The sequence below is a fragment of the Oreochromis niloticus genome, linkage group LG12 (assembly GCF_001858045.2).
Source record: "Oreochromis niloticus isolate F11D_XX linkage group LG12, O_niloticus_UMD_NMBU, whole genome shotgun sequence".
Classification (NCBI taxonomy): Eukaryota; Metazoa; Chordata; class Actinopteri; order Cichliformes; family Cichlidae; genus Oreochromis; species Oreochromis niloticus.
Genome location: NC_031977.2, coordinates 35,417,834 through 35,438,472, shown reverse-complemented (window position 1 = coordinate 35,438,472; position 20,639 = coordinate 35,417,834). Strand labels below are relative to the sequence as shown.

Here is a 20,639-nt window from a genome sequence, read left to right as displayed (position 1 = left end):
GTTACAGGAGATTACCCGTCACGATACACACCAGTCAGCTTTCTGTGTTGCAACTTGTCAGTGAGAGGAGATTCTTTGATTTTAAATAAAGTCATTGCAGGTGATGGGTTGATGTTTAGAGGAAAAAAAATGAAGCTTTGAAGCATTCGTTCTGCAAATTCAACATTTAGGAAACACGTCTTACGTGTGAATTCACTCCAGATTCTCTATGATTACATTTTAAATGCATCTATAAAAATTCTGTGTGCCCCAGTTTCTTGAGTTAAATTGGCTGAAATGATTCACAAAAAGGCACCAAGAAGAGAAAACAATGAAAAGCCTCCTTATTACTGCTATGACGCACAAAAAGGGTGACCAGGCCTCCGTGGACTCTCCCTTTGTGCTACTTTTTTGGCACTTTTACTCTTGTTGCTGAGGCTGATTTGAAAGACTGGAGGGGGAAAGCAATTTCCAGTGTCTGCCAGATATCGACTTCTCCTCCCTCTTTTTATTTTCTCTATAGCAGCCAAACTTCAGCAGTGAAAGCAGCCAAATGCCCAAAGTCAGCACTATTAGAAGCCTATTCCACTTGCTTTATTCTTCGTTTGCAGCTGCAGCAGACGATTTATTTGGAAGTGAATGCAACGGCAGTGACATTTGGTCTGCGCTTGATTATGGAAATGTGTTATAGATTTATATGCAAGGACGGCTCTCTTTAATGGTTTCACTGATTCTGTCAGTCAGGTACTGATCACAGCACACTGTATGCTCAGGTTAGATGCTCTGTTTTGTCCTTCTGCATCCTGGCGTGCTCCCATTTTCTTACTGTCCGTGTATTTTGCTTTTTGTATGCTATTATGTCAGCCTGGTGATTTAGCAGCTGTTTCTTGGCCAGGACATGCTCACAAAAGACATTTTAAATCTCAACACTTTCCTGGTCGAGCAAAGTTAAATCTATTTGCACCTTTTATGGTGCTGGAAGAAAGGCTGGTGCCAATCCAGCTATCCAGTTGTATGGAGAGACGGCGTTGCTAGGCGAGTGGGGGCGATCTTAGTGCTGTTATCAGCCCTCACATACACAGAAGAGATTCCCCAGGTCTCGGAGTAAGTCTTTGAGGATGAGCTGCAGGAGGCGTGTCACGGGAAGTCCGTGCGTTACATCGATCCGCTCTTCTGTGGAGCTGATGGTAGGGAAGCTTTGCAGGTTAAAATTCCACATATGTAAGTAGAAGAAATGAATTAAATATACACTTGCTACACTTGGCTACATATCACACATGAAATTATTATTTTTCATTTTTTCACTAGCTTTGCATTTGACTACAGTCTGTGTCAGTACTGATGCATGAGGTGATACCTGCACCGAGAGGCTGCACAGGTCGTCCAAAGGAAGGAAAGAGTAAAGACAGAGGAGATGATTCAACCAAACCCTGCTGTTGTTCACTGGGAAACAGTTATTAATAACCTGTGTTTTATGGTCAGGGCAAAGATTTATCCATTTTATTAGAACAAGCATTAGACTAAATAAAAAACTTGTACTCGCACTTCAACAACTTTGTCCCTGTCTAGTATTTTTGTTCTTGCTCTTTTTGTTGGTCTTGCAGTGTGTGGGGTATGCCCACGGTGTGTGGGGTGTGCCCACGGTGTGTGGGGTGTGCCCACGGTGTGTGACACAGGAGACTGTCTCCCTCACAGGGATGAGAGCTTGTGCTGTTAACAGCAGGCGGTCTCTGTTGGTGCAGGCTGTCCGATCAGGCGTCCCCGACTCTACTTATTTTAGTTTAATTATTGCTATTTATTTGAATTCTTCAGAAAACTCTCCTTAGCAGGAACCTGTGAGATTCATTAATCTGGGATCTAACAGGAATTTATGAGCAAAATAAGTGTATATATTCTCTGGCAGGGTTTGGCAGTTTCGCCTTTGGTGCACAGTTTTTACTTTGCTCGGCTGAGCGCTGGGACATGACAGTGCATGTTTTTGAACTTGACACCTCAAATGAGTTCAAGACTGGAGTGCAACATATCAGGCACATTGTGAGTGAATATTTTCTAAGAAAGCAATCAATAGACATGGTACAACCACAGGACAAATCTGCCCTGTATAGTGTGGAACCTGTTAAGGTCTCCTGCACGGTCGGGTCCCTCTGACAGCTTTATGTGCTGCTGCTCCCCGTCTGTAGCCCACTCTGTGGATAACGACCCTGTCAGTGGGTTTAAGCTCAGATCTGATGTTTTCTTTCCAGTACTAAGGGCGCTGGTATAGGTGGGTGAATAACTGTGACTATTGCTGGATCATTCCAGACCTGATGGTGTCCAATTACAGTCCCAGTCTCGTGAGCTCATCTGTTCACACAGGATGTGTTTGTTTTGTTCGCCGTATTCTCTGTCAGTCTTCTTTGTGTGCAGCATTCTCCTCCTGAAATAGCATGAAGCTTAGATTCACCTTAATGATGTGATGAGAAAAGTCTTTGGAGCTGGAGTTCAGCAGCAGTGCATCCTTTCTGGGCTTCTGTTTGGAAGCTGTTGAGAGGTATTAAAATCCAGTCCTCGTGCAAACTTTTGGCCATTCAGCTTGAATATTTCTGTCCAATTTTTCAGTGAATACTTTGAAAACAATTAATTTCCCTCATCTTCCGTTAGGTCGATTTTCTTTTTCTCTGCATTGAGTCAGCACAAAAGACCAGCAGCCAAAAACAGATCACTTGCGATGTTCATGTGTTTGGTTATTGCACTGACTCCAAGCTGACAGACACTTCGACGCTGTCAGCTTTAAGCCTTTCTCTGGTTAGTCTTTCTTTGCTGTTCTGGTGTTATTTCACTTATTCATGCTCCATCAGTTCTGCAGTTCTTTAACATCAACTCAGATTGATGACTGAATGAACTGCTCCCTTCGAGTGGATCTGTAACCTTTTCAAATTCATTTAATTAACATATGAGTCTTACTCACAAGACGCACAGATTACTCAAAGGTTTTTAACTAAAGGTTTTCTCAGAGCCTTCTAAACCTAAGCTTTACTGGCTCACCTCTGGGAGCCTGAACATTATCGTACAAGCCTCAGCTTCAGCATTCAGAGCCCTGAAACCCTAACCCCGACTCTGATCTCTATCTCTCCCTGGGCTTCCTCTGAAAACAAGAAACACACAGTTATAATAAAGTCACTTGGAAAGATGGAAGCAGCCAATCTGGACTCTCAGTGAAGGCTAAATAGTTTTGTATAAATGTTATAAATTACTTCCCCCACTTTTGCAATTAATCTCAGGTGAGATGTGGGTTAATGTTGTTTTCCCCAAATGGGTGACTGAATGAGGGTAACATTTAAAAGATTCTTGGGTGAAAAGAAAGTGAAAGAAAAGTATAGAAAAGTTAATTATGGAATAAAGTTGCAAGTGAATTAAAACAGGCCTCCCTCCCTGCAGCCTGAATGCTGCACGGATGAACCAGCACTTCAGGATTTACCAGTCCTCCCAGCATTTGGACTCCGGCAATCAGCAGGTAGAAGTGGCTGCAACCAGTCGTCTGCTGCTTTGACACAACAGCACACATATGCCTCTTGTTTTTTCTCCGGCATAAAGTAGAGAGAGTGTCAAAATACAGAAAGTCAGTGTGATGTAGTAGAGCAAAAGGTGTGAGGACTCCAGGCCTGGAGGGCCGGTGTCCTGCAGGTTTAAATGTGTCCTTGATCCAACACAGCTGATTCAAATGGCTAAATGACCTCCTCAACATGTCTTGAAGTTCTCCAGAGGCCTGGTAATAAACTAATCATTTGATTCAGGTGCGCTGACCCAGGGTGAGATCTAAAACCTGCAGGACACCGGCCCTCGAGGTCTGGAGTTTGACACCCCTGTAGTAGAGCAAAAGGTGTGAGGACTCCACTTAGAGTGCGAAACAATCTCCATCCTGAGCTGGAAGTGGAATTTCAGTTTAATTGGATCTGAATTATCCTTCAGTGCATTACAGCCTAAAATCAGAGATGTGAGTCATGCTACATGGACACAATCTGTAAGAGCCTCACTCATCAGAGCATGAACCAAACAGCAGGATTATTGTGTGTGCTGATTATGCCACAGCTTCGATGATACTGGGTTTGTTGTTGTGTAGAGGAATTCATTAACTCTAAGCCTCGTGGCTATACCTGCTATCAAGACAGGAGAGCATTAACTGGTATGTGGAGAAGGCACAGGGACTTGGCTGAAGCCTGGTGAGCTCTACTTACTGTGTCTGTGAAGGTTCTCAGTCATCCAGGTCATCATAGTCTAAGGAAAGAAAAGCGTCTGGACTTTAAGTCTCCTTGAAGACGTTTCACCTCTCATCCGAGAAGCTTCTTCAGTTCAACTGAAGTTCAACTTCAGTTGAAACGTCTTCAAGAAACTTAAAGTCCAGATGCTTTTCTTTCCTTAGACTATGATGACCTGGATGACTGAGAACATTAACAGACATATTTCACTGCACTTTGGGAGGAACACCCTTCAATTGGTGTGGGAGTATGAAAAGGAATCAAGGGAGCTAACGGATTATAGGAACCGTCTCTGTTTCAACCTAAGATGCAGACAAAGCAGACTCGTTCCCAAGAGTTTGCGCCTTGGATCCACAGTCAGGGGACCGAGAGCAGAGTTGATTCTTTGGAGAGCACAAAATCAACTTCTAAGTAAAAGGATAAGATGGGTGCATTTCACTATTGATGCCCTCCGGAACATGATTAGTAGGACCCTGCAGGAACACTTCTACCCTCCCCTATTTTAAAAGTCTTCCAGTTTGTGGACAAGGCTCAGCGGGCCCAACACTCTAAAGGAAAAGAAAGACAACTGAGGAAATCTACTGACTGTGGTTTTCATCTAGACTCACATATTTTGGGTCTAAACAGTGACGTAAAATAACCATCTGTGATTCAGTGTTGAGTCCAGTCTGGTTCGAACAGCAGCCTTTGCACCGCTGCTGTGCTCCCTGAGCTACAGTTGTAACTGTCTCTTAAGGAAAGTGTTTTTCATATACATGACTGTTGAGGTGGAGTAAGTCTCCATCTGTTTACAGTGACATCACTACTGTTTTATTATCAGTTGCTGCTAATAATGGATCGGGAGAATTTTACTCTTTTTTTGTAGATCAGAAAAAATGTTTTGATTTATTTTGAATAATTTCACTTTGGACCATTCTGCGTCACATTAGAGGAAATTTAATGAATGTCATAGTCTATTATTTAAGTTTAAGGTGGCAAAAAACCTAACTTTACAGCAGCAATAAACATGCTTAAGCTAAGCTAAGGTGCTATTTATTATATTTCTCTAAGATTTTGGGATATCAGCAATTGATGTGTTGTGACTTTTATTATTGTGACTTTTATTAGTACTTTTAAACTATTACCAATGATACCAGAAATATCCATAATAACAAAAATGTGGGTGAAACGTGTTTTTATGTCACCTGATTAATCTTTTTGACGGGTACAGTTTGCTTCGTTGGGACTGCAGCTCTTTGATTTCTGCTAGCCGTGACTCCATAAACTCGAATCACTGCCCCTCTCAGTCATGCTTGTGATAATGCTAAAAAGCAAGTAAAATAAAATTTTATTTGTATGGTAACCTTCAAGATAAAAAGCTTCACAATCAAAATGCCGAAACCATAAAGACAAAACATTTTTGAAGATATTTTAAAAAGCTGAGGCTTCTCTGGTTCAGTGGGAGAGAGCTCCACAGCATGACGCACGCTGGTGTTTGTCCATGCAGAGCTCTGAAAGCCAGAACCGGAATTTTAAAGTGAACTCTGAAGTTAATGGAGAGCTGCAGCAACCACACAAGAATGGCGTGGCATGTGGGTAATAACACAGTTATCTGTGTGGTTATTTGTTCTTCATGAAGTAAAGTAATTACTCAGACCAAAGTCTTTCATCTTCAACTTTAATTCTTATTTTACTCACCCGATGTGTAAAAAACCGCATCAAGTAAATTGTCAAAAGCATCCGAGACTCATTTTTCTCTCCCTCATAGACTCAGCTCAGATAGAAAAAGGTCAGTGTTTGTTTGTGTGTTGATGTGCTACACGTGATGATTCTATTTCCCACTAAGCACAGGAGAATTGAAGCATGAACAACAGCCTGAAGATCAGATGGTGGCATTTGCACTTTACAGGAGACAGTATATCCGCGCTCTTTTCCCTGCAGGGATTCTCTGTAATTGAAGTGAATTCAAAGCTGCATCAAAACATTTTGCCTACAGGGTTAAAAGCATTCAACCAGTCTTTTATTGCCTGCGTACAGTACAGTATATGGGATTTTTTTTTTTTTAATGCCAATAAATAAGAGGAGGTGTTTCCCAGGTCTACACTAAGGTGGAGCATGCCAGCTGAAGGCTGTGACTCCCATTCTACTCTCAGAAACCCAGGGACCACAGGTAGGCCTGCAATCTGAGTTGGGATAATGTGGTACTATTAGATCTTTAAGATATGGTCGTACCTGATCATTGAAGATTTTTCTGTGAGGCAAAAAATGGGTTTAATGCATGTAATAGGGAGATAATAAAGAAAAGCTAATGTGGAAGAACTATGATCTGTCTTGGTCTAAGGAGCTTGGAAAGAAAAGAGTCTGGACTTCTTTATGTTTCCTTGAAGACGTTTCATCCGAGAAGCTTCTTCAGTTCTGAGGTCAAATGGTGGAGAGTCCCGGATTTAAGCCCTATGGGAGTGTCCCTACGAGGGTCATGGACCCCCTATTCATCCTCTACCTAATCACACGAGCCAAGGCGTGAAAACAGGTGTGGGTCACAATCAGCCAGGGTTTTGGGTGAACCCATTGTGAAGCCTAGCCCCACCCTATCATGTGATTTCCTGAGGTCAAATGGCCCAGGATGTGAGTGGGCATTGAGGCATCTGGGAAGGATCTCAAAACTGGATTATAGGTGGCAGACAGTTGGTGTCATAAGCCCCGCCCTCTGTTCAAAGATGGTCGCTCACAGTGGATGTAGATGGCTTCTTTCACTCCTCTTTAAAACCACCTGTTCCAAATGTGAGCATTGGCATTCACAGATATATGACCTGTCTTATTAGTCCATGTCAGTACTTGTCATGGAGCTTAGCTTGGAGTTACTACTGTGATTATCATGAAGTTCACCCAGGAAGTATCAAATGCCTGAACTAGTTTTCCTGCATCACTCTGAGACAGAACGTTCCTAATTTTGCCGATGTTGTGGAGATGAAAGAAGGCAGTTCCAAAGACGTGTCTTATGTCCAGTATTACAGAACAAAGACATCCCCGAGGTTTCTCCCAGAATGCACATTTCTCTTTTTCCTTACAGACTGATGTATTTGACAAACACTAGGGGAGTCTTTCTTAATGGTCAGCATAAGCAAAAATAATGAGCAGTCAGATGTTTGAGAAAAGACTGAAATGTAAGAATACAAACAACTTCAGGAGAAAAATGTTTATTTCTGAGCCTGATTTCAGATTAAACGCTGATCCCTCTCTATCCTCCTCACCGTATTTGTAATCCGAGAGATTTCAATTCAGCACTCGGGGGACCTGCATCCGAGGAAATGCCCGTGATGTCTGATTAAATAAAAACAAAGTGAGAGGAGTAATCGACAAAGCTGCTCTGGGTTCTGATTTAGATTTGATTTATATTCACAAAAAGAGAGACCATTTTTAGAAAACAACTTTGAGGGTCCACTTATGGTGAGGCCTTCGAGAACTTCACTCTCCCATTTTCCTTGACTTTAAGTATTCATCAGGGGAAAATCAAAACAACAACAGCGGTTGTTATTATTATTGTTGTTTGAGTGGTAGCGCACACCCCGCCTCAGTGACTCTGCTTGCATGTTTACTATGTTTGCTCACTCGCTCTTTCACAAGGAACAAATATGCTTCATGAGTTATTGCATTATTAATGCACCAACACTAATGAACAGCACACAATACAAACCCTAGCTGCTATCCTGTAGGACATGTTGCTAATGAATGTTTGCTGTCCTTTAGTTTGTCGCTGTAATAAAGCAATAAGTGGATGATGATGAAGGCCTACGCAATATTATTGTTACCAGCGTGTTGAGGTTGCCTGTGGTTAATGGCCTTGAAATGGTCCCGGACTGCTGGGTGTTCACCGACTTTCTAACTCGCTCATCTAAATTGTGACAGCTGGACGAACGAGGGAAGTGTTGGAACATTGACTCAGGTTAAAAATCCTCTGGGCACTAAAGTGCACCACGACAATTCCCAAGGTAATCCCACCCTTGGGAAGGCATAACACATGAAGAGTCAACTGTGCCGATCTGAAGTGGCACAGAGTGTGTGTGTGTGTGTGTGTGTGTGTGTGTGTGTGTGTGTGTGTGTGTTCGTTCCTCCTCTTGGTTATTTGTGGTATTTCATTGTTTATTTATTTTTCAGACGTATTTCATTAAGTTCATGTTTTTATTTTTTTATTTTTTTTGGGGGGGGGTCCAACTAGTATAGCATTGTTTTTATTTACTTGTAGGTGTAATAGCTCTATAGCGATGCTGATTGTGATGCTTTAGTATTTTTTTTATATGGTTGCATAAACCAGGGTGGCACAGTGGCCCTGTGGTGGTCACAGCAAGAAGTTCAATTCCACCATCAGGCCGGGGTCTTTCTGTGTGGAGCGTGTTCTCCCCATGTTTGCGTGGGTTCTCTCCGGGTACTCCGACTTCCTCCCACAGTCCAAAGACATGCAGTTTAGGGGACGGGTTAATCGGTAACTCTAAATTGCCCATAGGTGTGAATGTGAGTGTGAATGGTTGTCTGTGTCTATGTGTTAGCCCTGTGGCAGACTGGCGACCTGTCCAGTGTACCCTGGATAGGCTTCAGCCCCCCCGCGACCCTGACAAGGATAAGCTGAAGAGAATGGATGGATGCTTAAACCATAAATAAGCTACACTAGTTCACGTGTTCCCTACAAAAAATGTTCATTGTCTGAAATGGCTGAAGGTCAACTCTGTTTCGAGTTATTTACTTTGATCATGTGACAGCTTAAACAAACACCATGGGGAAATCCATCAGTCCGGAGGCAGTAATCAGGAATCTGATTTAGATTTGGAACCTAATGTCGTAATGATCTGTGGGTATGTTTTAGCTTTCGGGCAGACCATCATAAGTGCACTGTGCCAGCTGCGCATTTGGGCCAAAATCTATATTTCCTAATGTCAGTTTTTTTCTTTGCGGTGTGAGGTTCACTTCCTGTAAATCAGTACTTGCAGTTTGGCTCCAAACAAAGTTCATGTCCTTCATGATGTTGCAGCTAAAGTGGATGTGTTGACAGTAAAACAATAAAACGAAGTATGAAGTAGAATGTTTATTCTATTTTTGGCCCTGCTGGTCCTTCTCGCTGCTGCTGTCTGTGGCTCCAGTTATTACCAGTGACCATGTGATGTCAATGAATCGTGCTGATAGCAGGAAGTCATGGCAAAGCAGCGATAATCGCCATTAATTATCCCCTAAGTCCCCTGCTGTCACTGTGCTGCTGTGTGTGTAATGTGTATTGTCTTTTGGCAGCAGTGCCAACATGCATCATTGATGCGCACACGTGACACATGTGACACAATCAAACGTAGAGATGGGCCGAGGTGCATACAGATCTTTCCTACATAAAGTATCCTTCCACTGTATGTAAATGGCTCTACTTCTCACTCGAGCCCTCAGTAAACACTTTCTTGATGCGTTTATTGTCTCAAATGCTGATTTCAGGTCAGCACAGCATTTTGTTGCTTGTGGTCTCATAATGTCCATCTTTGGTATACAGTCTGTGCTTAATCACCGCACAGCTCCTTGGTTTTGGGTCAGCAGTCGAGATCTTGGATGATGTCGTTGTAGCTAAAACAAACCAATGAAATCCCAAACAGCAGTTATAAAGTGAGAAGATTACAGATGAAAACATGTATTGTTATTGTAGATGACTCAGCATAATAAAGAAATGTTCATTGATAATATTTTTTATTGTTCTCTTCTGGCAGATATTGCACGGTTAACTTTTTAAAGATTATTTTTTTGTTTTTGGTTATAAGATTAACATTTCATCCTCACACAAAATTAGTTTTATTTCATAAAATAAATTTGACTTTTTTCCATTTTTAACTTGTTGTTTAATTTATTTTATACTTTTCCACAAAACATTTTCCCCTGATGCCTTTCATTGAGATGCAAGGAGACTTTTTGTTTTCAGTGTCCTCATCTTTGTATTTGTTGTGGTAACATTCATCGTTTTTCCCGGCAGGTTACGCTCCGGTCACAGGAATGTGCCACCCAGTCCGGAGCTGCACCCTGAACCACGAAGACGGCTTCTCCTCCGCCTTTGTTGTGGCTCATGAGACCGGACACGTGTGAGTTCCTCGTCTTACTTCCTCCCCGTATTCCCGTGAGGTTCCCCGTGTTCTCACTGTGACACCATGTTTTAGTGGAAGCACAATTATTGTCCTTTTATTTAATAGGCTGTGGTATTAAATGGAGCTTCGTGTGAGATGAGATGAAAGACATTTAGGCCCATTCATCTTTGGACAAAATGCCAGAGGTTGTTTACTAAGCATGTGTCCATGAACTCAGCCCTTGTTTATTATCTTCTCCTTTTCTTCACTTTCTCCACATTTCCTGCAACATATGAAATAAGGATAAACAAACTCACATCAGCTGGAAGCATTAAAATGTTATTAAAACCTGCCGTTCTATGAAAGGCAGAATTAAGCACATATTGAGTAAATGCACAATAACAGACTGCACAGTGGATAAGCTGCGTTTAGCTTCATGTTGCTGGGCAACGCTCTAAAAGCAAATCTTGCACACGACTCCTTAAACTGGCTGGCTGAGTGTGCTTTGCTCATTAACGTGACACAGTGAGGGCAGTTGGTGTGTCCAAATCACCTGGAATAGCTGCTTTGAAAAGTGCCATTAATTTTATCGTAGCATCAATAAAGATTTTTTGTCTGTGTAAACAAACCGACCAATCAAATGAAGTTGTAGCGCTGTAATGAAATTGCATCTCTCTCGATCTCTGCACATTTCCAAATGTCCAATGTCCAAACTCTGAGTGCGGAGTTTAAAAACAAATATAAAAAAATAGAGAAAGAAACTCACAATGTGGTCATTTTTGCAATTAATAAAATTATCCCGGGCGTCTCAATCGAAACAAAAACAGGCCGTCGTGGATGTTACCACTCCATTAAATGGATATTATTAGACGTTATTTCCTGGAGGCTCTACCTTCTTGTGGGATCATATTAATATATCCAAGAATTCCTGTGTGTGTTTGTGTATGTATGAGTCTGTGTGTCTGTGCTTTTCACATCTTCACAGTCTTTCATCCAGTCCAGCTTTTGTCCAATAGTTACTTTGTATCACTGTTTCTGAAAGATTGGCTGCTTTTCTCTGTGTGTGTGTGTGTGTGTGTGTGTGTGTGTGTGCATCCACATGCATGTGTTTGTGTCTTTCTTAGCTTCCAGAACAGTTTGGTAACAGGTGCTTACGGGAGATTTCTAAATTGTAGCTACAGAAAATAGCCAAGGTCGCACCATCCCTGATGGCCACTGTGCTGGTGAATGATAAATACTGATAAAAAGAAGTGGTGGGAAAAGATATTCTGTAAAAGGAAAAAAAAAAGGATCGAATCAAAAGTCCTGTGGCAAATATCAAATTGGTCTTTATAATTTTGTCATCTGTACACAAACCACAATCTTTTCTGAAACCCTAAACAAGTCACTTTTCTTTTTCTGACACTTGTGATGCCCAAACCGAACCAAACAGAAGGTGAATATGAAGGTAAAAAGTTGAGAAAGAGAGAAAACAGGCGTCTCAACCTCATATGTTACTGTTGAAAACTGCATGGCCCACCCACTTGCCAACTAATGTAGAAATGCATTAGCCATACTGCCCTTCAGCAATGAGGAACGACTCCCACTGAATGATAACTGTCTGCTACAGGCAGAGGAAACACTTACTTGTGGTATTTTTCTAACTGATAACAAAAGATGGCCATTCAGTCTTTTCAGAATATTCAAACTCACCAACAACTGCGACTCTGCACATACAGGAAACACTGCAGCTTAAACACGCTTTTTTTCTTGTAGACTGCCGTTAAACGTGTGAAGCCTAAACCTTAGGGTTAATATGCGCTGTAGTTTAATCCATGGGCTATAGTCAGAGTTGAAGTCTTCACATGAGAAGTGGCAGTGCGGTGAAACTTGGAACTTAGACTGCAGTGTTAAGCAGAACACTGAGCAGGCTAATTTTCCACTTTCCTGCTCTTTCAAGCTGTTTCCACGTCTCCTGTGGAGCTTTTGTCACAAGTTTTGAAATTTGAAATAAACACAGCCGGAGAGACTGTCAACAAAGAGCAAATATTTGGAGCCATTAAGAGCCACAAACAGGATATTTGTCTGCCAGCTGGGTACAGAAACTGGTTCTGGAGTGGACTGAGTCCAGTTGGACAGAGGATAGAGTAAAGACGGCAGATTTAAGAGATTTTCAGAAATGCTCAGAGCGACATATCAGTATTGTTGAAAACCATCAGATGATTTTACAGATGAAGCAGTCGTGAGACAGGGATTTGAAATGATCAATAACAAAGGTACATGATGCGGTTTTTTTGTTTGAACATATTAAGAATGAAAGGGAGACGGGATTATAGCGTGGAGAAGAGAGGTATTCAGCAGGAACAGAAGCTTTTTGAAAGAGAAAGCGAGAGACAGCGAGCGTCCATCACAATGAGATGTCCCAGGGCACAGCATAAAATCCTCCGACTGTGCAGACAGAGCAGGCCAGGTGAGCAGGGATGTCCGAGGATCGATAGATGTTCTGAGAAAATAAAACCGATTAAAGCAGTGTGGAAACCAGCAGCTGTGCAGTACACACGGACATCTTTCTGGTTCTGAGAGAAGAGCCCAGAGGGGAAATTCTGAGATACTTAATTCACCTTCAAAGATTAATTCCTATTGGAGGGGAAAAACCAATTTAAACATGCTGAAAGCATCTGGAGCTGAAGAGAAGGGAACAGCAGCACGAGGCAGAGGCAGGATGATGGTGATTGCTGCTTTTTAAGCCCTACAGACTGTGCAGGGATCGGTTTAGTCCTGAGATATATCACAGATATGTACATATCAGTTAGGGCAAGATTTTTAAAAGCCATTATAGACAGAGAAATGGTTACAGCAATCGAGAGCTCGTTTAATGTTGATTTGGGCAGGAGAGGACTGTTGAATGACAACCTTAAATCTTTGAGTGTGAGTCCCACAAACTGTGAATTTATTGAAGTAAAGTACTTGAGCTTGTGAATGAATAGGTTTACACGTTGGCAATAATTAGAAGTTGGTGCCTCGCTGCAGAACCCCAAGACCACCAAGGTCCTGGGTTTGAATCCACCATCTGTCCGTCTTTCCTGTGCAGAGTCTGCAGGTTCTTTCAGTGTCTGTGTGGCTTCTGTCCTGTACTCTGGCTAACAGCTAACAACAGTTAGTGGAGTTAGGTTAATTGGTGATTCTAGTTTTAGGTTTTGTGTCTCTCTGTGAGCGCTGTGACAGAAACAGGAACCTGTCCAGGGTGCACCCCACCTCTTGCCTTATTTATCTGTGTGTGAGCATCTCTGCATCAGTCCTTCCAATACACCTTCACATTTGGGGCCTGGCTGTAGCTCAGGAGGTGGAGCAGGTCATTTACTAATTGGAAGGTTTGTGGTTTGATCCCTGGCTTATCCAGGCTGCATGCCAGCGTATTCTTGGGCAACATACTAACCTCAGTGTGAACGTTACAAAAAAATCACTTAGGTAGACAAAGCTCAGGAAAAAGTGCTCGTATAATGTTGTATAAAGCGCTTCGAGTGCTGAGGTAGAGCAGAGACGCCATATATAAGAATCAGTCCATTTACCATTAACATGATGCTCTGTTTTTAAAGTGGTCAGTGAGCTATGGCCGTCCACCCTGTGCACCTCTGAAGGACATGTTTCATCTAATTAGAGGTGTGGAAACAGACTGGGCTCGTTGAACATCTACTCGATTACATCCATGTAAATCATGTCAGTAAATGCTCAGCTTCATTATATCCTGCCTCCTCACTTTAGCTTCCATTCTGTGGCCCTGAATGACCTTAAAGTAGAAGGAACCCAAGAACATGAATGCAATTTATTTTAATTAACCTGTTTCCATAGTTGAGATGTCATGTACAGTAGTAGAGACATCGATGTTTCCAGCACCATTTGAGGTTTTTAGAAATGAAGCCTATTAGAATCCATTCCCAGTAAATCCTGCCAGCATCGAGTTATTCCAGTAAAGTTTAGGCCAAGATCCTCAGAGGATGTTGCTGCAAAATAAGAAAGTAAGCAGATTTCATCAGGTTTCTAAAAAGGCGGGTGGGTTGGCGTCGACGATTACATCAGTCAGACAGACTCAGTCTGCAGATTGTGTTAAAATCCAGAACGAGACTGGGCGCATACTTCTGTTGCAACTCTGTCATATATGCAAGATTCTGTGTGACATGTATGAGCTGGAGGTGACGAGCACACCGCTGTGCCTCCCTCCATCACGCTGCCTCTTCCCACACATTTCCGATGACAGTTCCTGCATCCTTTCAACACTAAACAATGCGGCAATCATGACCGCTTCCCTCAGCGGCTGACCATGTGAACAGGGTCACTGTGCAACAACTTCTGTCACTTTTGCATCTGCAAACAAGAGTTTGCGTCATTGCCCGCACATGTATTCGGTGCAAAAGAGGGGCAGTGTTATGCAGAGGAGGCTGCAATCATCACCCAGCGTTCAGGTCTGCACATTTAACTTCATTTGATGTCAGGCGAGACATAACGTACAGCATTCATGATGTAAAGACAGGTAGCGCCTTTCAGTGAGTAGAATAAAATAGTAAACATGTACCATTCAGCTTTCAGCTACTAAATACCAGCTTTTAAGGTGCATCATGCATGTAAGCAGAAGCAGCTATTTGTAAGGACAGGATATGATGGCAAATGATGCATAATGACTGCTAAAGGCCACTGGAGCCACTTTAAACCCACTTAACAACAAGAGCAAACACCATCTGTCTTTATGAAGCACTTCTCTCACCTAATTCATGCTTCAACTAAGTTTTCTCTGGTTTTTTTGGTACAAATTTTTTATTCCTTATTTTGAAAACGGTAGCTGTGTGTTACCACAGCTCCCACCTCCCCCACTGATGGACGTTGCAGAGGCGTCATGAAGATTGATCTGCGTGCTGCTGCTATCATCCATCACACTCCACGTCTCTTCCAAGTTAAGGATGAAATGTTATCACTATTTTTGAGTTTAGTATTTTTTTATTTTGACACCTAGTTTCCAACTGCTGATGAAGACTGTGTGAAGTAAGCTCTGAAGAAGTATGTATTTTCATCTCTAATGACAGCTTTGTGTTAGGTGCCCTTTCTAACACTCATCGGGATTTTGGGATTCATCTGCAGTTACAAAAAATGGACTCTATATCCCTTTATTTCCAGCTGGTCGTTGTCTCCCTCCTGTTTTCTGCCATCCCGCTGCACTGAAATAAAATCATTGAATTTGTTGAGATTTCTTTCTGTTGTTATGCATCTGTTGCCTGAGTATCTGCATGTAGCGTATTGGAACAGTGGGATTGCATACAAGTCTTTCAAAACATTTTCTATATTTGAAAGTTTAAAGAAAGTTCAGAAAAAAACAAAAAGCTCATAAATAAGTGCCTGAATGTCTGTTTTCTTGTTCATTTAAGTATTTCTTCTTGTATTTTATCCCAGACAGGGATTTAAATCCTTCTGACCTGCAGGTCTTTATCAGTTTATCAGTTACCACATCCCACATCCAAACTCTTTAAGGGAATAAATGATTAATGTCATCTAAAGGCATTTAATCTAAAGTGAGAGCAAACTCAGATTCCAAGGACTTTCACGAGGGAACACATGGTTTATAACCCTCTCAAACATGGATTTCATTCATTAATTTAGGAATTTTGCATTTAAATGTTGCCCACAGATGGAAGGGCTGATTCCTGAGAGTTTCCAATCAAACCTGTCTGAATCATTGCTGATTTGCTCTGAGCTGTTTGCCTCTTTGGTTTGATTCGTCTGAGCCAGTGTGAAAGCTTTTCACTCCGAGTCTGTCACAAACCAAACAGCAGAAAATGTGGTTATCAGTGTGGCTTCAGTCAGCTCAGTGTGTGAAGGCAAAGCAGACCATCACTGTCTGATGATGGATGTTTAACTTTAGCTAGAAGTCATAAAATGAACATTTCCTCATGTGTATGTTAGGATGCTGACACGGTACCTGGTTTATTTCTATTCTTTCATAAAAAGGAGAAACTAAAACAGCAGGCCACGGCATCACTCAGTAAAGTTATCTGCTGTGGTCACGGGATGAATGTAACAGACTAATCTAAACAGTATGGACACATGATTCAGCAGGTTTATTAGCACCAAGCATTATTTGCTTTGTACATATTATTTATGGAGTACGCTGTTTCTAGCGTTTGTGTTGGGTGGTTAGGTGCAGGTCATGGTGGTGCTCACATTTCGAGATGATCATCACAAAATTCTTACACTGTCAGAGTTTGTTTCCATCTTTGAACAGACCGAATCAGCTGATCCTCTCTCACTGTGTGAGCTGGGACCATCATTCTGGAGCCATGACCAAAGGAAGTCACGTGTAACATACAGTCAGTGAAACCCGTTAAAGACACCAGGCTCTGTGCTCCAGACATGCAAAACTACGTGTGTAAAAATAAGCAATGGCACGTGATCATGTGATTTTTTTTTTTTAAAAAAGCATTCATACTTACAAAACATATCTCATCAGTTAGGGTGGGCGTTACTGTGAACACTGAAGAAGCAGGTCTGTCTGATTAGGAATGTTTGAACGTCTCAAATTAAATGTGACTGGATTAAAGTACTAATACTCCTGCTATTTCAGATAAAAGTAAAAAGCTAAAAGTATGACTACGTTTGAAAGAATCATTGTTAATAGGATATTTTAAAGTCAAGTGAGACGGTGGAGGTGATAATAAAGATGTTGACATGTGCAGCATTGCTGTGAATGTAAATGCATCTGTAAGATGTTTCAGTTTCAGCAGATTTAAAGTACAATTCACAAAAGCAGCGTGAATCTTTATTTTTTGGTTTGCTGTTAAATGTTATTTTATAGCTCTGACTTTTCCACTTGTGTTATGAATTGAAGTTGTAAAAAATAATGAAATCCTTGTCGTCGATGTTTATCTTGTATTGATGTTCTGCTGTTTTGTAATTTATGGTTTGTCTCTGCCTGTGAGAGCAGGTTGGGCATGGAGCATGATGGCCAAGGCAACCGCTGTGGGGACGAAACGGCGATGGGAAGCGTGATGGCCCCGCTGGTGCAGGCGGCCTTCCATCGATACCACTGGTCAATGTGCAGCGGGCAGGAGCTGAAGCGATACATCCAGTGAGTTCATAAACCTCCACAGTACTCCACATCTGACAATCACGACTCCAGAGCTCCACCTGGGATGCGTAAATCTAAAAAAAAAAAATCTCCCAAATCTAAGAACTTAAGTTAAAATTGGGCAATGTTTTATTAAAAGCTCTATTAAACAGCAACCTCCTCAGCTACATACATTTGCTCAGAGATGTTGGGATGGATGAGTAAATAAATTCTCAATAAGACCCGACAGTCGGATGCTGGAGCAGTGGTTTCAGATGCAGTGACGTGCAGCACAGAGGGATGGATGGGAACGCCACCAAATTAGGAGGATGAGTTTGGCACATCTTAATGTTGCTCCATGATTTTGACTCTTGGAAACGTATAAAGGAGACAAGCAGGCTGTTTGTTGGCGGTGGAGTGTCAAAAACGTCAAATCAATCACAGCCCAGTAAGCAAATTGCATTTTACAGCTCAGTAGCCAAAATATAAAGAGCTACATGGTTGCTCTATCTGCCCCATATTTCATACTCTGTTTGTCCTCAGCATGCATTCATCTTATTTAGTGTTGTCTACACTCACAACAACAGTAATGTCAATGTATTTTATATCATAAGATAGAAAATCAGCAAAAAATATATGAAGAAGAAGCCAACGATCTGTGAGCAAGCACAACAAACCATGTTTTAGAGTCACAACAAGGCAGGCTGAAGGTTAATAACAGAATAATTAACCTAATTCATGCAGTGTGACAGAGAGGAGACCCCAGAAACTCCCCTAAAGCACTCTAATCTGCTGAGACACTTTAGACTTTTACAAATAATATTTACCATCCTCGTAATAACTCTTGGCTGTTATTTGGGGAAAGAGCCATAAGTCTAATTTCAGTGTCACATAAAAATATCTTATTATTTACAGCCAAGTGCCAACATGATGAAAATGTCTGGCTCCGCCCACCAGAACAAATTGTCTTCTTTATGCTTCGTGTGTGTCCTCTGGTGTCCCTGCTAATAACTGTATAATGTGTTAACCTGAGGACGTTGTTGGCCTGTGTTCAGTTCATTGATTTTTCTTCTTCTCTCTGTAACTGACAGGGAAAGCTTAGCAGAGCGTGGACACAAAATTATTGACAGAGCCTCAAAGAGGATGACAGTGGCAGTGTGCAATCAATCACCAAACACCTACCGTGATTTTTTTCTGGCTTTTATTGTGAATGGTGCCTTTTGTTGACAAAAATCAATGTATAGCAGGAAAAAGTTGCTGCGGTATCTCAATATGAAGACTTTGTGAGGCAGCTGCTGAGAAGAACTTTAATGAGAAGTTTAAAAATCATTTCACATTTTCAAAAGGCACATATGCCTGCTCTGTCTCTGCGCTGGGTTTAGCTGTGCCCTGTGAAAAAACAGACAGCCAGGCTGGGATTTACTGCAGCTGAGCCGCTTCTCACCACCTGGCTCTGTCATTAAATTAGGAAGTATATGCATAAATCTCAGTGGGAAAACAAGCAGTTCCTGGATTTCTCTGATAGCTTTGTGCCGCGTTCAGGTAAAATCAGAATGGTCAAAAGTTAAGAAATATTGAGCTAAATGTAACAACAGAGGGGCGTATTTAGCCTTTTAGCTTTCCTTTGGGTTTGTTTCTTAATAGTTTGCTTAATAATTAGATTTTGCACTGACGTCGATGGATGGATTAAACGTCTCAGTTGATAATAGATTCCCAAAGTCAAAATGTAATTATTTTTTTAATAAACTTTAAATTCATGGATGTTGAATTTCTGTCCTTTCTTTAACTTTACTCTAATGAGTTACTTTGTAATAACAAACCACATGCAGCGTATAACAGACGGCTTTTATAGCATCTGCAAACAGCAGAGCAACAAGTCATATTCTATTGTTATATTGAGCAGGTTTAACTAGTGTTCATGCAACAGCTTGAGTTGCTGCAGGGCCTTTAAATTCAATCATCCATTAAGCAGTAACTCCCACAATGAACAAACAGAATGAAGTCAAAACTATTAAACTAATTAACAAATGAAAACAATGCTTCCGGTTACGCTAAAATATCAACGTAATAGAGACTTGAGTTAGATGGATCATGTGTTGGACTGATGGTTTTATCTGCAGAGGGCTGATGATTGAGGGGATTCGATGCCTTTGCTCTGCTGCCTGGTTTGGGTTCACTTAGAGTAAATTAATTCGTGACAGCAAATAAGTAAAGATTATGCGACGGCTTGTGGCCACATCTAGGAGAGGATGTGGCCTCAGGCTTTCCAGGTACAGATCCCCTTTGAAATAAAGATCTCTAGTTTGTGTCAATAAAACTTTTTGGCCCTGTGAACTTTGTTTGGCTTGTTCAGAGTGAAAACACGAACCTTCATGTCCTCACAGCACGTATGATTGTCTCCTGGATGACCCCTTCAAACACGACTGGCCGGAGCTTCCTGAACTTCCTGGCATCAACTACTCGATGGACGAGCAGTGTCGATTTGACTTTGGGGTCGGCTACAAGATCTGCACTTCCGTGAGTAAAAAATAAAAAAATATGTAATCGATAGCAGAAACCAGCTACAATATATTCTATGGAAACTGTTGAAGAAGTTGTAATTTTTTGGCTTTTAGAAAAGACTCTTGGGATGAGCGAGCAGGGCTTTGCAGTGAGGTTTCTGCAGAAAGCTGTGCTGATCACAGCCGCCAGAGGAAACTGACTTTAAATCTCAGACGATCAGAATCCGTCTGCAGATTAGTGAGCGCTTCAAAAGAAGCCTGCTCATTTAACCTCAATCACACCTGTTATTTCCCAGGCCTCTGCAGATGGCAGGGTGATCATTGTTGTCCCTGTTTACTGTCATCTCTTTTCAGCAGGTCGGAGATGCGTAAATAACAGATAAAAATGAGCTTTTCCAGTTGTTAACTTTGTGAATACTGCGCTAATAAAAATGCAGATATGGTCAGTATAAGTTGTTGAATCTTAAGCTTTGAGATTTTGTTTTTGTTTTATTTATTTTTTTACTTACAACAAAAGTGAGTTTTAAAAAGTCAGAAATGCAGCAGCCTGATGAGAGGCAGATGTAATGATGTTGATCATGTGTCGCAGAAAATGTCACGCTCTACTCAAAGAAGCTTTAAACTTGCAGAGGACGACTTATTATTTTGGGAGCTGTAGAAACAGAATGAGAGTCTAAGGATTGGACGTCTGGCTAAGGCCATCACTCGATGTCTGGGGTCCTGACTTTAAACCGAGGTTGGCATTTCTTTGAAAGCATTTCGAAAGTCAACAGACTCCCGGTGATGCAGTCCC

The 20,639-nt window shown here is 41.6% G+C and overlaps 1 protein-coding gene and 1 long non-coding RNA gene across 5 annotated transcripts in view; one reads left to right on the top strand and one right to left on the bottom strand.

Annotated features, from left to right (window-relative positions):
- Positions 1 to 20,639, top strand: part of adamts3 (ADAM metallopeptidase with thrombospondin type 1 motif, 3) — a 139,993-nt gene that overhangs the window by 73,357 nt on the left and 45,997 nt on the right. For all 4 annotated transcript variants that reach the window (XM_025897060.1, XM_025897061.1, XM_025897059.1 and 1 more), the window contains exons 8-10: positions 10,189 to 10,294; positions 17,223 to 17,366; positions 19,730 to 19,862. In XM_025897060.1, coding sequence (XP_025752845.1) covers positions 10,189 to 10,294; positions 17,223 to 17,366; positions 19,730 to 19,862 — 383 coding nt within the window. The remainder of the gene's footprint in view (positions 1 to 10,188; positions 10,295 to 17,222; positions 17,367 to 19,729; positions 19,863 to 20,639) is intronic.
- Positions 748 to 3,643, bottom strand: LOC112841839 (uncharacterized). The gene is made up of 3 exons (XR_003213231.1): positions 3,437 to 3,643; positions 3,004 to 3,103; positions 748 to 2,886 (listed from the first exon to the last, which is right to left on the bottom strand). It is a non-coding gene; the product is annotated as an uncharacterized LOC112841839 (long non-coding RNA).